Source organism: Delphinus delphis, chromosome 2 (genome assembly GCF_949987515.2).
Source record: "Delphinus delphis chromosome 2, mDelDel1.2, whole genome shotgun sequence".
Taxonomy (NCBI): Eukaryota; Metazoa; Chordata; class Mammalia; order Artiodactyla; family Delphinidae; genus Delphinus; species Delphinus delphis.
Genome location: NC_082684.1, coordinates 14,929,863 through 14,957,381, shown reverse-complemented (window position 1 = coordinate 14,957,381; position 27,519 = coordinate 14,929,863). Strand labels below are relative to the sequence as shown.

The window sequence follows — 27,519 nt, the reverse complement described above, 5'->3', positions numbered from 1 at the left end:
TTCTCTAGACAGACATGAGGATGGCATAGCAGCATTAGAGAGAGCAAACACAATGGATGGTTTTTAAATAAAAGTACCAGGAAGCTCACTTCATTTTGCTTAAATGAAGGTAAAGCTGGCCCCATGCCCTTGGCTTGACCCTCTCAACTCTCTCCAGAGCTTCACCTGGCCCACCCACTGCCCACACATTGGCTGTCTACCGGCCATCCTCTCCAGATGACCCTTGGGTGCCTGGAGTCTGCTATGGCCCAGCCAGGACCCATCAGCTTCCCCACGGCCCCCCAAATCCACCGTCTCCTCCTTGATGAGACAAGTGTGAGTGTGCTGGTCTCCTAGAGATGTCATAATAAGTTACCACAAACTTGGTGAATTAAAACAAAAGAAATATTAAGTCACAGGCCCGAAGTCTGAATCCAAGAAGCTGACAGAACCACACTCCCCTGAAGACTCCAGGGAATAACATCCTTCCTGGCCTCCTCCCAGGCCTGGTGGCTCCCAGCCATCCTCAGCATTCCTTGGCTTGTAGCCGCATCCCTCCAATCTTTACCTTCCTTATCACTCAGCACTCTTCCCCGTGTGTCCGTGTCCTCTCTTCTTACAGGGACACGAGTCACTGGATTTAGGGTCCACTCAAATCCAGTACGACCGCATCTTAACTACTTACACCTGCAAAAGACTTATTTCCAAATGAGATCACATTCTGAGCTTCCAGGTGGACATGAATTTGGGGGGGATACTCCAACCCATTACAGTGATGATCGAGGAAAATCAAGGAATTTTCTAGAATCATTAGGGCAAAAAAGAACTTCAAATATAACCATGGATGTTAAATACGTTTCTTCTCTGATACCAACCCCAGTGGACTGGCGGTGGCTTCCAGGAGCGACTCTCAGAGACGGCGCCTGAGCCTGCATCTGCACACAGGTGAGAGCTGCGGCCGATGAGGGCTGCCCACCCTGGGCATGGAACGCGGGGCTGGAGATGGACTCCACACCTCTGCACTCCCTGGCCTGATGCAACATGCTCACTTTGCAGGTGCAGAAGCCAAGCCTGTGAAATGTCCAAGTTGCACCTCCACTTGGTAGAAGCATCAGGACTAGAACCCAGGTCACCTGACAACCACCACTTCCAACAGCTTCAATGAGACGGACAACTTTCCTGTGTCACAGACAAACTACCTACTACAGGCAGACACTAAAAATCAGCCAATGGTTTTCACTGCCAGAATTGGTTTTGTCCACTTAGAAAATTTTCTAACCTAGATCAGTAAACTTCTTTCCTTCAGCACTGGCCACACACCTACCACAGTACTAGGAATGAGTCCTAGGAAAACCTGGGCTAGTTGTAAGAGACAACATAATGCAACATGGAGGGGCAGAGATAAAGATATGCCCACAGTATTATGGTTCCACTGAGGAGAGGGAGTCAGCCTGGCCTAGGCAGAGAGCATCATGGAAGACTTCTTGGAGGAGGTGACCCCTGTCAAAGACTAAAGGCTAAACAGGAGTTATCCAGGGGCAGATAAGGATAAGGCCATAACAGCATGAGCAAAAATCGAGATCACTTCTTGAACTATAGCTAGGGTTGCTAACATGTTGTAAATTATGTGGTTTTATATTCCTTGGAGAAAGAGCCCCACAATGTATTCTTTCTACAAACTGGCACCTGAGGATTATGACTCTCTCCTGAATTGTCATCTTACCAGCGAAGCAGAATTACATAACCTGCTGAGTTTCCATTTTTGCCTTGGCTGTCAGGGTACTCAACTGAAATAAATATATCAGCTTAAGGATTTGGAATATGTGCTTTTCCCCCCTCTCTCTACAGGGTTTGTCTATTTTTGATTTTCACTTTCACAGCCTTATTGTAACACGTCTTCTATGTCTTACAGTAATCTTTATTACAAGGAAGTGGGGTATAAATAATAATCGTGCTGATAAGGTACATATGCCATTGTCTATGAACATGACCCTGGAAATCTAAAAGCTAGAAGAACTTCATCACCTCGAACCTAAGTTAGATTCCACACGGCTAACTTTTTTCAGAGGCCCAAACCCATCGAGTTCTGAGAGGAAACGGGCTAATTAATTATGAACAAAGCCATCTGGGTCCTGAGGAGAGTGAAGCAAATTTCTCTTTGAATCACAAAGGCTGAGGCAGGGGAAAGGAAAAAAAAAAGAGCTGTTTAATGTTCTCTCTGGTCTCTTAAATTTAACTCACACAAGAGAGGTAGAAGAAAGCAAAGGAGAAAAAGAACAAGACAAGAACTACTTATATTACCAACGTGTAAAGACACCTCCATAAGGGCCATCCTCACACTCACTCACTTCCCACTCACTGAGAGAATAAAAAACTGAAGGTTGAGACAAAGGTTTAATATCCATCCATCTACTGAAGACGTGATCCTCCTTTACTTTCTTCAGCTCTGCACCTGAACACCAAATGCCCTCACTGACAGCAAACAGCTCAGGAGATGCACACTGGAGAATGGGGGAGGGTGGAAAATTCCACTCTTTGCCCAGATGTAGGCGATCTAACAGTCTGGAGAAAATTAGCCAACCGAAAATTATTTTTTAATTGCTTCCTGTGCACATAGCACTTGCTAAGTGCCACTGGAGAGGAAACATAAGGCATCGCCCCTGACACCAAGGAACTCATCATCTGGACTCAGAGACCCATGGCCTCCCATCAGGGTCATGTGGGGTCACTGGCACACACTGCACAACTCTGGGAGGTGCCACTGCACAAAGGCTACAACGTGAAGTTGCTGTTCTAAACCTGGCACTGCTGGGCTATAGGAACCTCAGCAAGTTACATAACCAATCTCCTGAGGTGGTTATGAGAATTGAGAGAGATTAGACATGGAAGGTTAAATGAGAAAGTGTCTGACACATAATAAGTGCTCAATTAACATCAACTAGACAAATCGTTATCTAATTAGAGAGAAAGTCAACTGTATTAGTCTGCTTGGGGCTGCCTTCACAAAATACCACTGCCTGGAAGGCTTAAACAACAGGAATTTATTTCTCACAGTTCTGCAGGCTCTAAGTCCAAGATCAAGGTGCTGCCTGATTCAGTTCCTGGTAAGGACTCTCTTCCTGGCTTAACAGACGGCCACTATGCACTGTGTCTTCACATGGCCTTTCCCTGGTGTGTGAGCATGGAGAGAGCGCTTGCTCTCTCTTCCTCTTCTTATAAAGCCACCAATCCTATCAGATGAGGACTGCAGCCTTATGACCTCATTTAACCTTAATTACCTCCTAAAAGCTCCAGAGTCACATTGGGGATATGAATTTAGGGAGGATACAATTCAGTCCACAGCACCAGCATAGGAGAAATGACCATCAGTATAATATTTATTGAGTACCTAGTACATTCCAGGAGTTGTACCGTCATTATATCACTTGTTCTTTAAGCAACCATGTAAGAAAGGCATTATTCTTCTCCTCATCACAGATGAGGACACGAAACTCATTAACAGTAATTAACTTGCTGAAGGACACACATCTGGCAGATGGCAAAACAAAGATTCATACCCAGGTCTCTCTGATTCCAAGCTCCTAAAAAATCATCTGCACTGCTCCTTATTTCATTAGATAGCAAACTTTGTTATAAAGTTTATTATAAGCCGCACAGACTTTAAGTGCCAAGGGCCAGAGAGTGTAATAAGATCAGGGGTAGATCCCATTAAGGACATAGGCTTTAAACTGAGTTCTTAGGAAAGAGCTTGGCTGGGCTGTACAGAAGGGAGAAAGAAAAGGAAGTCCAGGGAAAGACAACACAAGTAGTGGACCATGCACGGTGCGCTCTGTAGAGCAGGCAGGGGGCCCACCTGTCCCCAGCGGGGACAGAGAAGCAGAGAAGCAACAAGATGAAGACAGCTAAATGGGTGAAGACTCAGAAGGGGCTATAAAGTCAGGGAGGAGATGAGAACTCACTTCCATGGGTGGCAGCAACCAACGAAGACACCTGAGCAGAGGACACAGTGGTGACAGTATTCAAACTACAGGGGACAGAGCTGGGAGATGGGAAAGGCTGTACCTGCCACTCAGGGATAAAGGGGGTGGGGCCACAAGCAAGGTGTCCTCCAGAGGCCCAAGGAGAGGAGGAATCAAAGACAACAGCGGGCCTAGCACCAAGGGGACCAGGAGAATGGGGGTGCCAGTTACTCGTTCAGCAGAACTTCTGGAGTCCCCTGTGTAAGGCGCTGGTGCTCCACTTGGAGAAGGAGAGAGATGGTGAACAAGTAACATGTAAGAGTTTAAATACACCTGTGGCAAAGTGCTCCCTAGAGGAAAAGTCCTCATGGAGCCCAGTGGGAGGGCTTAAGCAGGACCTCTAGGAAGAGGTGTCATGAAAGCTAGAACCTGATAGTTAAGAAGGTGTCAGGTTGGGGGAAGAGCACAAAAATTTAAAAATGAGATGCCCAAGAGGCTGACAGCAAAGCCTTTGATGGGGGAAGACATGGTGAGACAGAACGGATCCCAGACATCAGGGAACACAGCTCTGCCGGTGGCCGGCTCACCAGTGCTAACAGAGTACCGGTCCCGGATTGCTCTGTGATGCCAGGTGGCATCCACAAAGGGATCCCGGAGAAATCGGAGGATCCAAAGTCAGGTGATTCAGAAAGAGAAAGTCCTGGGAAACTGCGCATCTGAAGCACTGGGGAAGGAACTAGGACGACTCGGGAAACACCGTAATATGTCTTGCCATTAAGAAAGGAAACACTTGGGCTTCCCTGGTGGCGCAGTGGTTGAGAGTCCGCCTGCCGATGCAGGGGACACGGGTTCATGTCCCGGTTCGGGAGGCTCCCACATGCCGCGGAGCGGCTGGGCCCGTGAGCCATGGCCGCTGAGGCTGCGCGTCCGGAGCCTGTGCTCCGCAACGGGAGAGGCCACAGCGGTGAGAGGCCCGCGAACCGCAAAAAAAAAAAAAGAAAGGAAACATTCATCCTGCGAGGCTCCAGTGGGCAGTTGCAGCTCGAGGGACAGCTTACAGGAGCTCTGTTTGGGTTTTCAGGGCAATCCTTTTCGTCCCATCTGGGATGCTTTCCCGAAATGGGTTCGAAAGTAAAACACAGGAAAGTCAACACTTCTCTGTTACCGCGCCCACCTCACCAGCATAAAAGCGTGTTCCTTCTCAGAGTGCTTAAAACAAAACCAAGAAAAGAACAATTATGAAGTCCCTAAATACGCCCAACCTTTCAGACTCGCAGCATTTCACACACACTGTAATTTTCTCCTTTCCCTTCCCAGCCGAGGACTCCCACAGTTCCCCAATCAAGACCCAAGATTCACGCCCAAGGATTTCCAGCTCCTTCTCAATGGGTGTGTTTAAGAGAATTACGCTCTTCATAACTCTTATTATTAAATTTTTTAATTTTTAATTTTTATACACTGGCAAAGTACACAAGCAATCCAAATGATTGCATAAAAAAACTGTTGTGAAGAAAAGGATGGAAAGCTGTTGAAACTGACCATGTGTTGGCTGGCGGGGGTGGTAGGATGGCTAGAGGCATTTGCTTGTTGACGATGTACAGGAAGCCAAATTCGGTGCACAAAGGGCGGTCTGGAGGTGTCGATGCATGATATTAGTAAGCCCACCATGGAGGTAGCACAGAAATGATCCAGCTGGTCATGGCCACAGAGAGGACACTGCCCTTTGGCCCACCACCAAAGAGGGATGGATAAGGAATAAGAAGGGTCTTTCCAACCACCCAATTTTATAAAATTATGGCTTTTTTTTTCTGTTTTGTAAACCATAAAAATTCTGCACTGGGAATGTTTTCAGCCATATGTTTCAATAGCACTACACATATATATATATATATGGTATATGTTTGAAAAGTAAGGAAAACTGTTACTTTAAGAAAATGATAAAGCCCTGAAATCCACTAATATATTTTTCAATCAGGAGACTATGTTCAGGGATTTTCTCTAAGCTGCTTTTTTTTTTTTTTTAAAAAAAGAGGAACTCCCAACCCACAGAGCAGACAATTTGCTTTTTCTTCCAACTGACAAGCAGTATCATTCTGTATTAGATACTAGAGAATTCTTCTTATTGAATGTGCTTTTATTCGGGGGCGGGGGGAAGCCTAGTAGGAATAAAATACAAGGTATTGAAGAAAATAAAAACAGCACAAGGATGCACCAAAGTAACTGAATCCACACGTATGACCCAAATCTCAGGCAACCCTTCTGAAGTCCTTGCTGTTCCCTGGTGATGCCATGAGAGGGGCTGTTACTTCCGTCCTCACATATGGGAGGGGAGACCCTCTCAGGAGTCCAGATCTTCTCAAGAGCTCCTGCCCTTAGCACTTAGGAGGTGGTATCTCCAGAAAGTTCTCTTTCCAGATGTTAAGCTTAAGAGTGGGTCTAGCCCACACAAGCCAGAGATGAAGAGGACTGGCATCTGTACAGGGAACTCTGTTTACTTACTTATGTCTGGTCTCCTGGGACCAGTTAAGGCCAGCGAAAACTTTAGGAAAGAGAATCACCTTGAACCCAAGGAGCAGCCCGACTGCCCATGGCCAGTCCCAGACCGACCTCAGCTCTCGAGGACGGCCAGCGAGTCCTCCTTCTGGCAAAGCAGCCTGGGTTCAAGGGCACAACTGTTGCTCAGAAACAAAATGTTGTTGCACTGTGCAAACTGAAGACACTCGACAAAAGTGCCTTCGGATGCTTAGTAGAACTGAGGTCATGCACACACTGAGTCATCGGGAACAAAGTAGCCAATACATTAATAATTCTAAGGGGATGCAGTCAGGCCCTCCGTACCAAGAACCCATCTGACGTGACCATTTGGGGTTGTGCAAACTGAGTCTCGTGATTTCATGTCTCAGTCAAAAGGATTTTTCTGCTGACCAACACGGTACTCCAAACAAGAGTCGCTCCTTCCGACTTCAAGGTTTAGACAGATCCTAAGAAATGTCAGGCAGGTACGGCACCTAGTTAAACCAATTCAAGACGATTGCCAGGCAGCAAGGACCATCCTGTGGGTTCAATGCATCTAAGACCCTGCCATGGGCACAGGGGCACGTGAGTGGGCCCCGGAGACAGACGCCCGGTGCAGGAGACGGCCCAGGACGGGGCGGGGAGCACAGGAGGGCTTGGGGGAGGACTGAGCCAGGCCCACAAACACCTCAAAGTAGGCAGAGATGAGCCTGCAAAGTCTCTGCTCTAACAAGGTACCTTCTGAAGAGGATGAGATGAGTGACATGAGTTGAAAACAGGCTGACATCTTTAAGGTTTTCACGTGTAAAGTTAAAAAGTTAAGCCCACTTCCTGCTCCATCACCCCATACCACCTCCACCTACTAGAAACACCGAGAAAAGCCTTTCAGAAAATGCTTCCATTCAGAGAAAAGAGGGGAGGTGACAGAAAGGAGGAAAAACAAAAGAGAAGCACATGGGCACTCATTACAATCCATTACTGATAAAGAAGAGAAAGTTCAAGTGCACGACCAACAAGCAACGGTCCCAGAAGAACGAATCCCAGCAGTTTGTGTCCCAGGCTGTCCTCTGGCAGTCTGTGGAGCAAATATGCCCGGAACCCTGTAAATTCCCCCCACTTGGTCGTCAAGACCCGTGGTCTCCTCATTCACCATCCAAACCCGAAGAGGAAAACAAACGGTTTGTCTCCTAACTTGGCTTCTTTTTCTGTAATGTGAATGAGGTCAGCTTTCGAATGTCCTCAAATAGGCAGTGTTAGGAGTGGGAGAAGCTCTAAGCTCTGGAGATGTGGGGTCCGGGTCGGAATCCATCACCAGTCCCCGCTGTGGGTCTGCAAGCACCTCTCCAACCTCAGTTCCCTCCTCTGTGAAAGGACACAGTCCCGCTGTATGATTCTTAATTATGTTTGGCTAGGGTTTACGCTTAACATCATTAGTGTAAGCAGAAACTCACTGCTATTTCTTTTTGCTGCTGTGTTAGTTTCCCATGGCTGCTGCAAAAAGGTGCCACGAACTGAGTCCCTTAAAAATAACAGAAATTTATTCTCTTGTAGTTCTGGCTTGAAGTCCAAAATCCAGGCATCAGCAGGGTTGGTTCTTTCTGGAAGTTCTGAAAGAAGATGTGGTCCATGCCTCTCTCCTAACTCCTGGTGTTGCCGGCAATCCTTGAGTTTCCTGACTTGTAGACACATCACTCCAACCTCTGCCTCTGTCTTCACCCGGCATCCTTCCCTGTGTGTGTATCTCTCCTCTTCTCATACGGACACCAGTTATACGGGATTAAGGCCCACCCTAATCCTGTCTGTCCTCGTCTTAACTTGATTCCATCTGCAAAGACCCTATTTCCAAATAAGGTCACACTCACAGGTACTGAGGGTTAGGGATTCAACACGTCTTTCGAGGGGGACACAATTCAACGCATAATGCTTGCTTAGACAGGCAAATGAAGGCCACCATGAGACGTCCAAAAATGACACCGTGTGAATAAGCTGCCATTTCTGAATAGATGATCTGAAAACCTTCACGGCCGTCTCCGAATGGCCGTCGATCAGCCATGGCCAGGCGACAGCCACAAGCAGGGCTCCTCACCAGACCCCATACCTCAGCACCGGGGCAAACAGATGGCTCAGACTGTGTACACCAAACACTCTGCACGGGGCAAAAAAAAAAAAAAGACCAACTGGGAGTACATTTCAGAAAACTCAACCGCTGCTAAGAAAATAACCATCTGGCCATAAATTACGCCTGCACAGGCAGCAGGCTTGTCCAGAGGGAGGCAGGACAGACGCAGTGAGGGTGACAGAGGGGCAAAAGTGAAGCGAGAGCCCAGAGGTGTGGCTTGTCCAGAGCAGGAAGTTGGGGAGAAAAGATGGGGATGAGCACAAGTGCCTGTCACCGCCTCCGACATCACTGGGAGTTTATGAAATGATTTTTCTTTCCCCCCCGATACGCGGGCCTCTCACTGTTGTGGCCTCTCCCGCTGCGGAGCACAGGCTCCGGACGTGCAGGCTCAGCGGCCATGGCTCACGGGCCCAGCCGCTCCGCGGCATGTGGGATCTTCCCGGACCGGGGCACGAACCCGTGTCCCCTGCATCGGCAGGCGGACTCTCAACCACTGCGCCACCAGGGAAGCCCCCCAATACAGTTTTGATTTCGGCACGAGAAAGGGCTTGCAGATTACACACATCCCAGGTCTGCTGTTCCCACATGGGAAGGGTCTTCCACAGAGCTAGCACCGTGAGGGCAGGGCTTCTTCCCAACACTTCCTCAAGCCCTTTGGAAATCACATTTATGCACAGCACTGCTGTGTAAGCTGCCACATCCGGCTCCTGTGCTTTGGGCAGAAGTGTTCTTTCTAGGCACACCGAGTTGACACTGGTGATCTGACACAGATCAGAACCTGTGACTGGGGGTCACATCCTGTATGTGTAACAAAAGCATGGAGGAGGGAGGATAAACAGTCCCCCAGCGCAAGTGGTTTGGGAACCACGGATCTAGGCCACCTCGGCTTACAGATGAATGACAACACACTGAATAAACACAGTGGGACCACAAGAGAAGGATTACTGAATCGCATGGAGAAATCTCAGGTTCAGAGAGATGAAGGCACACGCCTAGGTCACAGAGCTGGTCAGCTGACCCAGTTAGCTCTAGAACCCAGAGACCCTAAACATCTAGCTCAGTGCTCTGTGCACCATGCAAGCTTTCTACTAACCCTCTCTGTTCAACAGTTACCCGTTCATCAACACATATAAAAGCCAAGCCGCAGGCACCCCTCTGCTCTCCCACAGCACCTTGTATGGAGGTCACACACCAAGCTGGGCATGAATTTCTTTATATGCTCATCTCCCCCACAAGACTGGAATCATCCTTGTTTTCCTGATGCCTAGCGCAAAGCCTGTTTGTAAGCACGAAATGCCCACTTGCTGAATGAATGAATGAGTTATCAGAAAGTTTCAGGCACCAATACAGGGGTGGTAATGTATTAATATTATTTCAGAGAAACAACTCCCTCAATATAAACTGATCTCTAAGGAAGAAGGAAAAACTTTTCAAATACGTTAAAGGACCAGAGATAATAATTGTAGAGCTAATCAAGACAAATACTTAAGTGGATCCTCCAACTCTCCTCTGATTCCATTTGTCCCTGCTTCTGGGCATTCTGCATTCTCTACGCATAACATACGTATCAACAAACAGGTCCTATGCTCACCAGGAAAGATCTGGGTGGATTTCATCGATGGCTATAATACTAATGAGCAGGTAACTCAAAATAGTGCCTGTAAGACTTATCCAAAGACTAAAATTCAAGGACATTTTGAGTAATTCATGAAACAAAAATGTGACAGGCTTGAGCATATTTTCAAAGGTCACAAACAAATGATTTTTTTTATAAAAAAAATTTACTACATTCAGTAACTCAAAATAAGACACATGAAGGAAAATAAATCCCATGTAAATGGCACAAGTTTGTGTCCATTTCCAATTAATCAGAGTCTTGAGGAAGGAGTGAAGCAAGGAGATGGTGCAGAGGAAAGAGCAGCCGACCTGGACTCTGCGCCCAGATACATGAGTTTCTAGCAAGTCACTTGCACTGTTTGGACCTCAGATTCTTCTACAAACCCCCACCATCTTCTAGAATCCCAGTAAAGAGATCCCTATCAAAGAATTTAGGGAACGGAAAGAACAAAGAAAATCTGCTGTGCTTTAACAAAAGTGACAGACTCTTGGGTGTCATCCACAATTCAGCGATTTCCCAGGGCAGGGGTCAATTCTCCCGTATCGCCTGAACCCCCTCTTTAGCTACCAACTGTCAAACACTCCTTGGTCAGCACATTTGGTGCTAAGACTCTTTCCCTTTTGTTAATTCTTGACAAAAGGGTGGCGGCTCTTGGCCACTGAAGGTAGACAGAGGCCGTTATCTGGGCAAGCCCACAGTCTTACAGTGGACTGAAAAAAATAATTGGAAGCAGTGTTCTTCCTAATTAAAGAAAGCTACTCATACAGGGTATACAAACCTTATTAACAGTAAATATTCGAGTGTTCAAAAAACCTAAACCTCAATTTATCTTAAAACACTTGAATTGGTGGCTTATGGCTCGTCCATTCTCTTATAAGGTATTTCAGGAATACCTACCATCGGGGCTTCCCTGGTGGCGCAGTGGTTGAGAGTCCGCCTGCCGATGCAGGGGACACGGGTTCGTGCCCCGGTCCTGGAGTATCCCACATGCCGCGCAGCGGCTGGGCCCGTGAGCCATGGCCGCTGAACCTGCGCGTACGGAGCCTATGCTCCACAACAGGAGAGGCCCCAACAGTGAGAGGCCCGCGTACCGCAAAAAAAAAAAAAAAAAAAGAGAGAAGAACTAGACAAAATATTTTGAAATGAAAAAAAAAAAAAAAAAAAGGATTACCCACCATATACCAGGCACTCCCTTATTCCAGCGGGTGCAAAAGTAGATTCCATGTGATCCCTGCCTTCAGCCTCAGTGTGGGGAAAGGAGTGAAGCGAGAACACCACAGGGACAGATACTAAGGGGATGATTACACTGCAAAATAAGTGCTGAAAAATAATGGGCAAAGTGGGGAACAAAAACTAAAATGGGCAGGGATGGCTTGGAGAAGGTTTAGAGGGGTGCAGGTCACTGGGTCTTCCAAGGTGAGAATGCAGCGTCCAGAAGAGAAAAGAGGAGGAACAATCCAGGCAGAGGGAACAGTGTACGCAAGTCAAAGTCTCGAAGTCGGCATTAGAGCACAGGGCCTTCTGCAGGAACAGAGCCCAGAGATTCAGCAGAAGGACTGGAGTATCAGAATAATGACAGAAGAGGAGGATGAAACGGGAAGACAGCTTCCTTTAAATGATGAGGGGAAAAAAGGAAGAGGAAGGAGCATAGATTAAAAAGAGATTGAAGAGATTTGGAGAGATACAGGTATCCCCTGCTTTTCCAAAGTTTGCTTTATGCCACTTCCCTTTTACAAAAGACCTATTTTAGTACTTGTTTCACTAACAGAAAGAAATCCAAAGCTCTTTGCTTTTACAAGAAAAGGCAAAAAGCGAAAAGAGCGTTCATTTTTTTGCAGCAAATACCCCAGCAGCAAGGGGTGGGGGCGCCCACCAAGCTCCTTCCCCAGGAACCACACTCAGCATCTCAGCATCAAACCGCTAGAGCTCTGAACTGTGTCTGTGTCTGTGCTTTACCCTAATTTACTTTGTGCATCCGTTAGCAAGATGCGTCCTACGAAAGGTTTCATAGGAATGCTCTATTTTCAGACAGTGGGGGGAAACCCTGTACGTCAACCAAATGTCACATGTGGACCTTCTTTGGACTCTAATTTGAAAAAACCACTGCTAATTTTTTTTTTTTTAAACAGGCGATCAGATAAATTCTAAAACAGACTGGATTTTAGACATAGTAAAGAATCATGGTTAATTTGGTTTAGGAGTGATAATGGTTTCGTGGTACGGGGCGGGTGTCTGTGTGTGTTTGAGAGTTCTTACGTATTAGAGATACATTCTGAAATATCTGTAGATACAACAATACACTGCCTGGGATTTGCTTTAAATAATGGGGGGGTGGGGGGGCGTGAGAAGGGTCAGGGAGAGGTCGGATGAAACAAGATAGGTCACATGTTAATGACACATACGGTTTGTGGACTCCCATGACGGTTACATGGTACACTGAAGTCCATTATACTACAGTATTAACATCTTCCAGAATACAAAGTATAAGGAAGGCAGACTTTATAAGCCCAGCTGAAGAGTTTGATCTTGGTCCTCTAAGCGCTGCTTCTGAAAATTTCAGTGTAAAAAAGAAGCATTTGGGGAGTGTGCTTAAATGCAGATGCCCAGGCGGCACCACCAGAAGTCTGGGCTAAGGCTCAGGAATCTGCATTTCTAATAAACACTCTAGATCATTCTAGGTTGGTGGTCAGAGCCACACTCTGAGATCAACCACTCCAGGTAACAGGAGCCACTATAGGGCTGTGAATTAAATAAGCCCTCTGGCAGCCCTGTTTCGACGGACTTGAGGGGACACAGTAAAGTACCACCCAGCAAACAACGAAGATCAGCAGTTGTAGGGTTAGAGAGGAAGGGACGGCCAGAGAGACTTGAAGGAGGCAGAATCAGGAGACGTTTGTAACTGACTGGGTACGGAGTTGAAAAAGAGGGAAGCATCAGGGATGACCCCAGAGTGTCCGCAAGGACCCCGTCTTATACCTCTGGGTCCCCCACAGCATCTAGCGCAATGCCCTCCACATTCCAAGGGCTCAAGGTAGTTGAATGAACTAAGGAATGAAAGAAATCACCTATTGGACCCTGTTTCCCATAGAACTAAAGGGTTAATATTACTGTGTTTACCTACAATGCCAAAGGGGAAAAGATGTTACCGCCTGAAACCAGAAGAGGGAAAGATCCACCCGGACACCAAAAAATGATTAAATCCACAGGGCAGTGCCGAGCGGGCGGGTCGCTCGTTTCATTCCTCTATAAACTCTAGGAATTCCAGAATGGTCAGGTCATTCCTAGGAACTGGTGGCACCAACAAATAAAAGCAAGGATCAGTGAAAACAGAATTCATTAAATAAAAATAAGAGCAAAACACTTAAAATGAACAATAAGTTGCAGAGTGTTTGTTGTTTATAAATCTGGCCCAAGTTAGTTAAATCTACTGAAAATCAGTCAGAGCTGGCCATGGTCTTTTTCTCCATAAATCTCTGGGCAGCAGGAAGTTCTGCAGCAGAGGACAGGGCTGGGGCCAAAACCTTGAAGACATAAGCAAGAATCACTTGCCTCCAGCTTTGCATCTTTGTATATGCCCTGGGTTTGCTCAGAAATGTCTAAGGGCTCTCCCCCGCTTTAGGAGCAAAGTCCAGACTCCTTGGCGTGGCACTCAAGACCCCCAAAGTCCAGCTCAACTGACCTTTCCAAATCTATTTCCCTCTCTATCCCACAGGAGTCCTCTGCTTCAGGCAAAAGCAAAAGCCCCAGATCTTGGTTCAACACCTGCCTGGGTCACTTCACTGGCAAACCAATGAATTTCTTTGAGCCTCAGTTTCCCCACTTATAAATAGAACATAGTATCTACTTTTACAGTTGTTGGAAAGCTACAAGATCATGGATGCAAATGCCTCACACAATTACAAACAGCCCCCAAACAGACCTGTGAAAATGTCAGTTCCCGGTTTCAGATCCAGTCTTCCCCAAATGCATTCCCACCCCCATGTCCAACCTAACCCTAATGACTCCAGTGACCTCCTATCTCCCTGTTACCAGCCCCAGTCCTGGCCACCCAGCTAATGAAATTCCATCTCCTCTCTGGGATTTCTCCCATGGCTCTGCTAACCCTCAGGGATCATTTTCTCCTTTGGATTCCCAAACCATGTAATTCTGGCCATTGGACAATCAATCCCTTGGCAATTAGCAAATGATACTTTCCTGGTCTCTTTTTATCTTTGCCCAGTCTACTCCACCAGAGTTTCATAATCTCTTTGTATCTCCAGTCCCCGGCATGAAGTAATTATATTTTTTCCCCCATTTTGAACATCTCAATGTGATGACAGGGGCTGGTAGACAATGGTTATTATTATTAGCAAGAACCATTACCCAATCTCTTGTTCTTGAAAATCAGGACAACTTGTGTTGGATAGATGACATTTACTCCTGTCTGGAACAGGGGGCTAGAGTTCATCATTTTTGGTAATCAATCAACCCTGTGATTACAGGCAATTTGAGGGCAGCTGGCAGGAAAAAGTAGCCACCAAAGAAAAACTTTGCTAGTTTGAGAACCACCAGCCCCAAATCTACGGAAATGAAACGCAAGAAAGATGAAGTCATCACAGAGACCATTAATGAAGGGAGGCACAAGACAGTCCCCGAATTCTTGGTGTGAAAATCTCCATTATCTGTTGGAGAGACGCTGAGGGGACACAAAGGGAAGTGGAAATCACAAAATACTTCAGAGTTATTTATTATTTTTCTTTGCATTATTAAAATGTTTCCAAAGACCAAAGGCTTTCCAGACAAGTTTTTGTTGCAGGCATGTTTCAAGCCCAAGCCCAGTCCCCACCCCAGATGAAGCGATGGTCCCAGCAGCTGCCTTGATCCAGGGGACCCTGCCCATGTTGTGACCAGGGCTGAACATCTGATTCAGGGAGGACAAGTCTGTGACTCTGAAACGATGACAAGGACACTGCACAGCGACGACGGGCACTGGGGCCATCACATCGCAAGGGTTGGTGTCAACACGCCACCTCATCAAGCCAGTGGTGTGAGGAAGCGGAAATCAAGAGCCACACGGGGGAAGCCAGGCTACTAAGAGGAGACTGGAACGGATCCCCAGAGAATGGCAGGATGAGCATCCGTGTGGCCACAGAGGGACAGAGGGAGCAGTTCCAATCGCCATGGACCCCAGATGTGCTTTACCGCTTGTCACCACTGGTCCATGGGACTATTACGTCCTTGGGAGGACTACTCTTCTACTTAAGGCAACTTGAGGGACTCTGTTTGCCTTGCAACCAAATGCACCCTGCCGAGGACATTCTCCTTAAATGAAACTAAATAAATTCCACCAGGAGATCCCTCTTAGAATCTATTTCAACTGACAGCAACTACTTTTGCCTGATTTATTACCTGGGTAAGCCCTTCCTCCTGGAAGCGGGAGGGGCAGCGATCTCTTTTAAAGCAGGACTGATTTTACACTAGCAGGGCCAGCGTGTGCAGTCCTACAAATACAGCGCCCTACACGATACATCGAAACTAGTTTGGTCAGCTTATCCATTCCCGGAAAGCAGGGGAGCCACCACATCAGCAACTCCGTTGCTAAGGCAACTGCTTACTTACCATATCAAATGCAAACTCGTTGCTATGGAGACACATATACAAGAAAAATTCCTCTCTCCAGCCAGAGACCAGATGGCAGGGAACTCGCCAAAGCCATGGGTTAGGGGGCTCTACTAAATGGGATGTTTAGCGGAGTGCATTTTTCTCATCATATCAGAGATGCCACTGGCCCTGAACACGTTTAGAAGTTATACCCTCGTTACAAGGAGCAAAAGTTGTTCTCTTCTGCCTACAAAACTACAGGCAGTAACTACCATAACTACAAATAAGTTATTTTTGAAATAATTCGGAGTTTCTCCCTCTAAATATAAACCGCTTTTGTTTTTATTCGCCATGTTGAATATACCCCAAAATGAATTTTCTTGTCAAACACTAATGGAAATATAATTTCCTACAGAACTAAAATAGAGGTTTGATTTCAGCTCCTCTCTGATGGAGAGGTAATCCAGAAATCCTCTTTAGTTTCCACCAAATAAACGCTAATGCGTCCCAGATTCATAACTCTACTCCGACTTCTCTAGTGAGCTTGAAACTCACATACCAAACTTCCAACTTGATAGCCCCACCTAGATGTTCAAAAGTCATCTCAAATTTAACATGGCCAAAATAGTATTTTTTGCTCTAACCCCCATCTCACTTCCCAACCCATGTTTGCACATACACCTTCATCTGCAAATCCCAATCCTGGTCTAAGCCAGCATCATTTCCATCATCTCTAACCTGTACCACAGGAACAAGCCCCAAACAGATGTTCCCCCTCCAGCCCCTTTAAACACCTCATTCTCCCCTCACGGACGTACTTCCTACAGGCCTTCTTTCTGGTGCTTGTACATTTCAAGCCACTGCCACCTCAGGGCCTTTGCACATGCTGTTCTCTCTGTCCCAAGTTTTTGCTCGGCTGCATCCCTCTTGCCATTCAAGGCGTGGCCCAGTCAGCTCCTCCAGGAAGCCTGCCTCTCTCCTCCCCACCCCTCTCTGGTACATTATCCCATTTTACTGTCTTCACTGCATGTATCATCATCTGATACAGTACCTATGTGTCCATGTATGGATCTACTGTTTACACGTTTAACACGTGCCTCCCTGTCACCCTCCCTGTCCCCACCCCATGGATGGTCCAGGAGAAATGTGAGGGACCATCACAGGTCACCACTGTGTCCCCAGCACCCAGAACAGTGCCTGGCCCTCCACAAACACATGGCACAGATGAACCACCGCTGAAAATACTTCTACGATGAAGGAGAAGTACTTCTACATCTTTTTGTGAGGAGTCTATTTTTTACTTTGCAAAGTAAGGCTTCCGTAGGGTCTCAGAACTGTGGCTGCGAATGCAGGTTCTCACTTTACATGACTGCATCTAGGGAAGATTCTAGAAGGAACTCAGCATTCCGTGAAGTATTCCGGGAGTACTTAGCGTGACTCGGCACCCCAGCTCTGTGCCACACTGCCTGTCCTCTGGTGCCACGAGACTGGATTTTCTTCTCCTTCCACGACAGCCATGATTGGAGTCAGCGCTCACCTGACTTGGCCTTTTCTTCTAAAAACAAAGTACGTATGTACAAGTGTTCTGCTAGCTGACTGTTTTCTATCTAATGACATCAGTTAAATCATTTATGGGTCCTGTCCCTCAAGGATGACAGTCATCGCTTTCTATGAGGCCCTTCACAGAGCTCCAATAAGTGGAAGGCAACACTGACCTTGACCTCACTGGGCCCAGAGGGGACCCCGCACAAACCCTGTGGGGACAAAAGGAGGAAAAGGAAGGGTAATTGGAGAACCTGTTCCCCTGAGCAGCAGCACAGTCCCTCTGCCAGTATTTACCGGTCTCCTGCTGTGTTCACAAGCAAAGGTACTCAAACAGCACGCGTGCACACACACAGACACAGACACACACACGTAAATCAAAGGCTTCATTCTCTTCTTGGAACTGTCAGTAACCTCGCACAGCAAAGCATCAAGTTATTATTAAAAGAACTACTTTACGTTCCTCCCTATCTTCAACCATATATTTCCCTTGCTTTTCTTCTTATCACACCTGCCACAGACTACATCTTCACCTCTATCAAGCTATTGCTTTTGAAGATATTAAATGCAATTTAACCAGAATATCTGGAAGCAAAATGCTGATTAACTGGAATATTTGAAAAACGGGTCATCATCTCTGCTTTAAGTTACAAGAGCAATTTAAATTTCCCCCTTTAGCATCCTAGCTCCCCACCAATTCTTCATACTCATTTACATAACCTCTCCGACCACCCATTTCTCTCTTTGCTTTTCTCTGATACTGTTCCAACACATCCCTTGGGTCCAGCAACATGCATCTCCTAGGCCGCCTAGACTTCTGTGACAGAAAATCTCAGGCTTGCTTAGTAAGAGAACCAGCATTTTATTTGCGATTGCAATGGGCTCAGCTAAAAGACTACATTCCCCAGCCTTCTTTGCTGCCAAGAGGGGTCATGTGGCCAGGTGCTAGCCAATAAGATGAAAGCAGAGTGCGGGGTGGGGGGTGGGGCCTGTTTCTGGAAAAGTTCCCTAAAATTGGTAACTCAATGGAACCCCTTTTTGTCCTTCCCTGCATACCCCTTTGTGCTTCCTAAAATGAGAACAAGCTAGCAGATGCCATCTTGGACCATAAGAAGACTTTGAGAATGGAAACCAGCAGTGTATTAAGCACAGTAGAGCAGAAAGATAAACGGAATGTTGATCTCTGTCCAATACCTCAAGACTTACTTTATGTGACAAAGCAATGCACTTCTAGCTTAATTCACTGTTATTTGGAGTTTCTATTTATAATAGAAACAGTCAAACCTCATCCTAACTACTCTATTCTTGGAGGTCTCATGTTCATTCATGCTTTGTTAACAATTTATTCAAGTGCCCCCCGCCCCGCCCCCCCTAAGGAATATTCAAAACTTGTCCGTTACTGTCTTTTATGTCAGCTCCAAGTGCCCCTCGTTGGGGAGGGGAAGCCTCCTTGACTGACCTCAATGACACCAATCACTTACTGATCTGGTACACTTCTCATACCTGTGACGGTTTACTCTTCTTTATTTATATTTTTATAATGTCTCCTATTTCACTGGAATGTAAACTCCTAAAAGCCAAGAACCAAATCTCGTTTTCAATTTTAACCTTTGATATCACCAAACAATTCTACTGAATAAAGTAACTAATAAGCAGAAGGTGCTCGAAGCCCCTTAAATTATAGGCAATGAGATACTGATGTCCTAGTAACAGGGAGGCATTCCACAGGAGCGGCGGGATGCAATTCCTACCGTCTGAAAACTTTAAGCCAGTGTTGAAGCAAATGTAGCCAAGATAAATTCTTACAGGGCTGGCTGGATGTATTCATTGAGAGAAGCCGCAAAAAAGTTAAAAGCGACAAGGGTGGAGAACAAGAATTAAACACTTTAAGGGGTCCACGAATCCCAAATCTGCAAACAAAAGACCAGGCTAATAAACACAGTATCATCGAAACGAACATTACATTAGCTTTTAAATATATCATCATCTGTTTCAAGTGCAAAAATGTCCACTGGGAAGGAGACAGAATTTTCTAAAAAATCTACAATCTGCCATCATATTGCTAAAGCTTAAGAGCATTAAGATGGCCAAGGGCTCCATGAGAGGATACCGATTAGTCCCAACAACCCATCGCTATTTGTGAAAGAAGCGGAACACATGACTTTCAAATAGGAGATCGGTGTGCCAACTTCCTATATTATTTAGCACAGAGAATTATCCTGCAGCTAAAGTGATTTCAAAGGGAAATCCTAGAGCCTCTTCAGCTCAACAGGGGAGGTTCTGAGAATAATTTCTTGCTGGTTGCATATCCAGCCAGTACGTCAATGAAGAAGCATCTCATAGACCTACCTAGGGACTACCAAGCCCTACTTTGCAAAATGATACTGGACAGATACATTAATGGGGCCCTGTGATCCCCAAGAACCAAGCTTTCCAGAACACGTGTATAGACCCTCATCAAGGTCAACAGCAGGGGAGTCACTGTGAGGACTAGAAAAGCAGGGTATCCTTGAAATGGAAGGGCCAGAAAAGCAATGATGTGAGAAACCAGAAACAGATAAGTAAAAGGGGGAGAGAGAGCTGAAAGAAGGGCTTCTGCTGGTGAATTCCGTTAGCCAGAAGGAATTTCTGCAGGTGGGGCTCACTGGACCACGAAGTCTTTCTAGGCCATGGCCACATACATTCAATCTTGCACCCTTTTAGCACTTCGTATAGTTAAGTATAGTACGTACTGAGCACAACAGGTGCTTTAAAAAGTTTGTCGAATGAATGAATGAGCAATGAACAGCTGGCAAGAGCAAGACAACAGAAATGTCCCCCCAGCCAAAGCATCTATGCCTGGAAGAATCAAGACAGAGCAGTGCCTGGAACAAATGGGCAAGATCGGCGGGGCAGCGTGGCCGAAGGCAGTACATAGATTTTTTGGCCTCACTGAGGATGCTGGTATGAAGTGCTTCCTATTCCAGGGCCTGTGACATGGGGGTATGTTTATTTCAGGGCCCCCAGAGACGGCCTGAAAGGCTGGTAATGTCTCAGCCTTCCAAGGCTACACAGCCTATAGCATAGACAATGGAAAGCAGCCTGCCAGGGAGTGGGCGCTGGTGAGAAAGAGGCTGTGTTCCTACTGCTGTCCAGGGCAGCGCCAGCGCAGGGATAGACGGGACCGTCACTTGCCCCAGAGGCCACGGAAGAATCTTATACACTTCATCTCATTTTTGCATGTCCTACCATCGAACATTACCCTGATTTTTAGTAATTTACTCATCAGGACAGAACTGCACAGTTTTTCAAAGAGCATCATTTATCCCCACCCCCCAAAACATAATAACAGTAGTAGCTACAGGCTTTCTTCTTCCTAAAATGACCATCACAGGAATGGGGGCCATTTCACGGGAAAGGGAAATGCTGTGGTCGCACCCCCAAGAGGAGGGAATGAGAGCAACTGTGATATGGGGGTGTTGCCATATAAGAGGTGCTCCATTTTCAAAACTGCCTTTGAAAAAGAATTTCATCCACCAGGATGGAAAAGCGAACACCAAGGGGGCTGGGAATTAGAGGGAGAACTTGTATAAACAGTGTCTAGGCAGGGAGAAGGGGCTTTGAACTTGGGCCAGACCTCAGTGGAGGGGACCTGGGAGGCAGGGGGCCTGGGAAGAGCCTGGAAACAGGGAGCTGGAGGGCCATGATAGGCTTCGTGCAAACGCCGACACCCTTCCAGCTGCTTGACAAGGACAGAGCTTGGCCCCGTCCTGACAGCACAAAAATATTCTCTATATTTACCCTTCTCTATCCTGTACCTGCAGAGTAAATTCTGAGTTTATCTGGGTTATTTTAATTCCCCTATAACTCATGATCATAGGCTACTTTGGGGAAGCACATAGAGATCATCTACAGCAGCGTCTACACTGAGAACGTGTGCTCAGGCACCAGAGTTAACTTCAGCACATGCCCTTTAGGTTTGTAGGGAATTCAGGTGAATTCCTATTGTGCTACTTACGAGCTGCGTGACCTCCAGCAAGTTGCTTAACCACTCTGAGCTTAACTCATCATCTATTTTAAGAATGAAACTAGGGCCTACCTCACAGGGTTGTAGTGAGAAAGAAATGATATATTGGGAAAGCACAAAGAAAGTGTTCCACAGTAAGTCCACTATTGTTATTATAATACACCAGTGGGTCTGCACCTTTCCAGGGTCAGAGGTCCCATTAAGAACCTAAAAACTGAGCAAACAAAATCTTGAGATCCTCTGGGAAAATGCATAGTCACGTGACATGTTGTCAATAATTTCAGGCTGTTTGCAAAGCCTCTCACATTCACAGAGCCCAAATTAAGAAGCTTCGGGTAACAATAAACTCTTGCTTCTATAGCTGAGAAAACTGAGGCCCAAGACAGCCATGTATCTCCGGCATCAGAACTAGAACCAGGTATCTTGGCTTCCAATCCAGGCCTCTTTCAACCAAGACAAGCTGCTTATATTTACAAGCTAAAACTGTACTTAAAGCACTCAGCCCTGGATATAATAAACATATTTCTGTACACTGTTTCCTTTATAAACCCTGTTATGACAACAATGTGTTTTGTTAAAGTGTCAAGCGGGGAAGTAAAGAAAAAGCAGAGAAACAGCAAACACACACCCCTGAGCCATTATAATCCAGTTTATAAAAAAATAAAAAGTACACTTTACTTCTCATTTACAAATACTCGGAGAGGTTAGTACATGCTAATCTTACGGTTCCAACTGAGAACTGTATTTAGGAAATAACAAAACTTAATCCCAGACTTTGGACCTCAATCTTGATTGATGTGGGCAAAGGGCATCCACAGATGAAACCGTAAGATGAAAGGCTTACGGGGACTTTGCAGAGGAGGAAGCAGCCGACTCTACGTGAACCCACAACACGAGCGCAGCGTCCCCAGGAGTGGGTCAACCAGCCTTCCTGATGTGAGGAGGCACGAGACTCGTCTATAAAGTATTCCTGAGGGAAAACAGCCGGAATGGGATCTAGCCTTTTAGCACTTACTTCCATTTCACAGAATATATGCACGAGGGGACAGAGGAACAAGCTTCACGAAACCCCAATGAAGCAGACGTATTACGTGGAGGGGTCTATTGGACAAGGAAGGGGCAGGGGTCTGCCGTGGACGGAAACAGGCTGAAGAAACAAAGCCAAATGCAATGTGTAAACAATGTTTGGATCCTTATTCAAACAAACATTTTGTAAGCCATCCAGGATATCTGAACACAGATCTGCCTTTAGGTGATACCAAAGAACTGTTCACTTTATCAGAGGTAACACTGGCATTGTGGTTATGGAAACCGTTCTTACGCACACTAAAATATGTTGGGATAAAATGACATGAGGGCTAGGATTTGCTTCAAAATACTTAAGCAACAGCCAAAAAAAAAGAAAAAATGAACAAAGGAAGAGAGGCAAGCCCTTGTTAACTACTAAATCTGGTGTGGGCAGTGATGGTGGTTATACAGAGTCACTGTACTACTGTATGCAGTCACTACCATACAGTGACTGATTCTCTCCACCGTATATGCTTGAAATTTTCCATGATTGGAATAAAAACAAAAACAAAACAAACAAACAAAAAAAACGCTATCTCTCAAAGTCCTATTAGAGATAAAACAGGAAGAAAAAAAAAAAAAAAAACCTCTCTTCTCACCTAACTTACCCATTCATGAGAATATGTCCTTGACGAAATCTCAGCACTGGAAAGAACCCAAAAGGGGATCTAGTTCAGGGATTCCCAAATCTGGCTGTAAGTCAGAAATACCTATGAAGCTTATGAGAATTTCAGTTTTCCCCAGCCCACCTCAAACCCGCTGAATGAGAGTCTCCAGGAAGGGGCCGAGAAGCGGCGGTGGTGTGTAAGTGCCGCAGGTGATTCCGGTGCCACCCAGGTTGCTCCCTCTCTAGCACCCCACCAAGCAGCCGTGCAGCAGGGGACTGTCCCGAGCCCCCAGGGACAAGGATCACACCACATTCTGCATTCTCATGCTTATGCCACGCTTAAAACCGTGTCCCACACTTTTAAAAAGAAAACAAAAAGCGGAATGGCTAACTCTGCAAACACAGCTCGCAAGGCTTCCATCCTCCCCTTCCCCTGGCATCTTTCTCACCAACATTTGCGCACATTTAGTCACTGTGTTGCAGCAGAACCTCAGCATGGGAGCTACAGCCAAGTAAAATCCTCTGGGAAAACATGAGCTTACCTGAGAGCCCGAGGAGCTTCCCCTGGGCAGAGTGTGAGGGAAATGCCTTTGCCTTACTCAGCTGGCCACCGGAGAAAACCACAAATGAAAGGGGTCGAGACCAGTGCCTGAGGGTACCCGGGAGTCTGCCCCTCTCAGGGCAGCCAGCAGCTGGCCCCAAGGTTATCCGAGGAAAGAGGAGTAAAATGGGGAGTTCACACACCTTGCTTTGTTCTCACAGCATCACAAACCCCGGGAACAAACTCCCAGCCACACAAGTGACTGGCATCTGATCAGAAACATGTTAATACAGGTCGGTACGCCCAGGAAGCCAGAACTCAACATTTCACAAGATAAACAAACTCGAGCCCTTAAAACCATTCCCTTTCTACAGGCGCTATCTGCAGAATGACAACCATCATCCCAGGAAAACACGACTCCCAGAGCGGGGCAGGGGGGTGCAAGGGGGTGACGGCGCTCCTGCCAGAGTGTTATCCAACGCCCGCCTGTCACTCCCCAGGCTGATGAATAATACTCCCGAGTCTCTCTGCATACTTTGGAGCTGGTCTTGTTTAACATTTCAGAGTGTGCATTTGCTAAATTACTATTATGTGCCCCGGCGTGATGACAAACACGCCGACCCAGGCATGTGGTAACTTGCAGAATCATTTCACACCAACTTAAAGCCCTGATCATTGCTTCATCAGGGACGTGCTGCTCTGGCGGACCTGACAGCCCTTTCTTCTCTACCTTCTAACCCTGGAATTGCTTCCCAAGATTTTCCCTTTCTTGAGCACCCACCCATATGGAAGTTTTTAAGACCACAGACTTGGTTCTTTACAGGGGAGAGATGAATTTTCTCTAAGTTCAAGGAATGATCTTAAAACACTCAGCAGAGCCAAGTCCGGAGGTCGGTCTTAGGATGCCCATGCTCGGATGCGGAGGGGAGGAGAGCAAGTGATGGACACCTGGGGACAGCAGCAGTGCCCCGCGATTGTTACAGTTACATAAAAATAAGGACGTAACTGGGAAGGCAGGGCCCAGAGCACTCAGGAGTGTTCACACTTGCACGCTGGATCCAGGCACCACCTGCACCCACGATCAGCGGCAAAGCTCCGCAGTTTCCACATCTTTCCTCTTCCTGGGCAACACCCCCCTCAAACCCTGCATGCCCACACTCCATCTTTTTTTTTTTTTTTTTTTTTTTTGCGGTATGTGGGCCTCTCACCGCTGCGACCTCTCCCGCCGCGGAGTACAGGCTCCGGACGCGCAGGCCCAGCAGCCATGGCTCACAGGCCCAGCCGCTCCGCGGCATGTGGGATCCTCCTGGACCAGGGCACGAACCCACGTCCCCCGCATCGGCAAGCGGACTCCCAACCACTGCGCCACCAGGGAAGCCCCCACACTCCATCTTAACATAAACTCTGGGTGAACAGCATCTGCAGACAAACGTGTCCAGTGGCAGCAAGGAAAACTAGGGCTTCACCACTGCCACAGTCGTAGTCTTCCAGGCCAAGGACAAGTAGAATCTTCTCAGGCTCAAGATTCAACTGGAAGCACATACCTGTTCCTGGAAAGAAAGAAATGAAAGGCCCCAACCCTGCACAGCTGCTGAGCCCACTCCAGAGGGGTCCTGAGACCGAACCTGAACTTTAAAAAGGTTGGAAAGCAGACCGCCAGCTCCACACCACAGCACCACTAACACGGAAACCAAAACCGTGAGAACAGGGCAACACGAAAACTTTGTGGCGAGTACGTTTTCTGGCAAGTTATTTTAACTGTTGCTACGTTACTTTTCAGAACCCCAAGCTAGGTCACAATTTTGATTTCCAGCTCTAACCGTCAATCCTATTTCTACCGTACCTATTGTGTTCCTTACAAGAAAAATAAAGCAAATTATTAAAACTGTCTTTCTTTAGCGAACCACGAAGCTGGAGCTTTAAAGGCTTTAAAGTCAAAATTCCACCTTCTGAAAGTCAGTCTTACCCTCAGCCCACCTTCCACACTCAGAGGGAGTTTCAAAGTTGCCAAACACTTTGTAGACACCCGATTTCAAGAGAGTCACCTGGGCAATTCGTGTCTTTGGTCTTGGAGTATAGAAGGATGCTCAAATCACCCCCCGCAATGTCCACCACTGTCCATTTATTCCAGAATCCCGGACCAGCTGCCTTTCTCCAAGTTAATATTCAGAACGAAAATAGATGCCATTTTTTTCTAGCCCTCAGTGGCAACTTTCCTCAAATATACAAACACACACACACACACACAGAGACATATATATATGTATGTATGTATGTATACACACACACCTCATGGTTCATGGCTGCCATCAAAATACAGACTTTTGTTTGGTGTCCAAAACCAAAGGGGGACCCACCCACCGACTCTGAAGGACAATGATACTCAGAGCCAATCAAGTCTGTAAACCACCGTTTTGTAACCATGTTCCCCAGTGGGAAACCCTCAATCTGGCTTTAGAAACCCCAAACACAGGAAAAGGAAGTTCTTGACAATTATCTAAATGAATGAAATGAGATCGAATTACCCGCGTTTCTGTGCTACTTCCCTGTGGTGAATTTACATTCCTGAACATTTTTTATTAATGGAGAGACAGGTTTAATTTCAAAAAGAAAAACGTGAGTTCCAGACCCAGAGGCTTACCTGACTCCTCTCTTTGTCCACTTTCTTAAAACACTTATTCAAGGACAAATTATGTCTCACTGAGTTTTTCCACCCAGTAGGTGCGTTTGCAAAATACGGAAAATGTTCCAAGATCCAGTTGTAGATATCCTTTACCGGCAGGCGCTTGGTTGGAGAGTCCTCGATGGCCATAAATATGAGGCAGCTGAAGGAGTAGGGGGGCTTGCAGTTGGGGTTCTGCCTGGCATCGTAGGGCATGTCGGAGTGGGCAGGGGATGGGGGCGTGTCATCGTCCAGGTCCTGGACGGGGCTGACGCTCCGCAGGACAGAGTCCCCGAAGCTCTTCAGCAGGTTCTTGCTCTCGTGCAGCCAGTTCAGGTTGGTCAGCTCTTCATCTTCCATGGCCCCCTCTTCTAATCGGATGTCAGGCAGAGAAAAGTCGAGGTCATCGTCTTCCTGAAGGGCCTTGGAGAAACCGCTGCCCCGGTAACACTGACTCAGCCCACTGGAGACACTAATTCCTGAGCTTTCTGGCTTCTTACTGGGAGGCATGACTGGACCCATTTACGTGAAGGCTCCTGGGAAACACACGACAGAGAGAAGACGAGGCGGTGAAACCCAAAACAGAGAGGCAGCCATGCCCCCCCTAATGATTATGCCCCCCTCCCACCCCTGCCACCTCTGGGGACCCCCTACCACTTAGGAACATCCCCTCACAGCTCCCACACTGAGTGACATTAACCCACATTCCACCACACAGAGATGCCCGATTAACAGTAGTAAATTCGGTCTACCACGCACATAGCACAATGACCTGTTAGCCCTTAGGTACAAGACAGGAAATGTTCACAGCACCTTCAACGTGCACATGCCAAGAAGAGAATGGGAGGGGGAGGGGTGGATTGGGAGTTTGGGATTAGCAGATGCAAACTATGATATATAGAATGGATACGCCTACTGTATAGCACAGGGAACTATATTCAATATCCTATGATAAACCGCAATAGAAAAGAATACAAAAAAGAATATATATACACGTATAAAATCACTTTGCTGTACACCAGAAACTAACACAACATTGTAAATCAACTATACTTCAATTAAAAAAAAAAAAAAAAACAATGGGAAATTCCACAATACCTTCTTCCTGATCTATGAAGACTCTCACTGTGACCCTGGAAAAATCAGTTATTGCCTGCTGCCTCAGTTTACCTATTATACATGAATATGTACAAATTCTTTCAAGCTGCACAATAACCACAAAATAAGTGCAACCACAGCCCATGTCACTTTGGGTGACAGGTCTCACTGTTTATCTTTCTCAAGAAAAAAAAGGGACATACCTATAAGTTTAAGGCCAGTTGGT

The 27,519-nt window shown here is 46.6% G+C and overlaps 1 protein-coding gene across 5 annotated transcripts in view; it reads right to left on the bottom strand.

The window, feature by feature from the left end:
- The window catches only part of FOXN3 (forkhead box N3), a 402,468-nt gene that overhangs the window by 206,758 nt on the left and 168,191 nt on the right, over positions 1–27,519 (bottom strand). For all 5 annotated transcript variants that reach the window (XM_060004071.1, XM_060004072.1, XM_060004074.1 and 2 more), the window contains one exon: positions 26,175–26,731. In XM_060004071.1, the coding sequence (XP_059860054.1) occupies positions 26,175–26,717 (543 nt within the window). In that variant the 5' untranslated portion in view covers positions 26,718–26,731. The remainder of the gene's footprint in view (positions 1–26,174; positions 26,732–27,519) is intronic.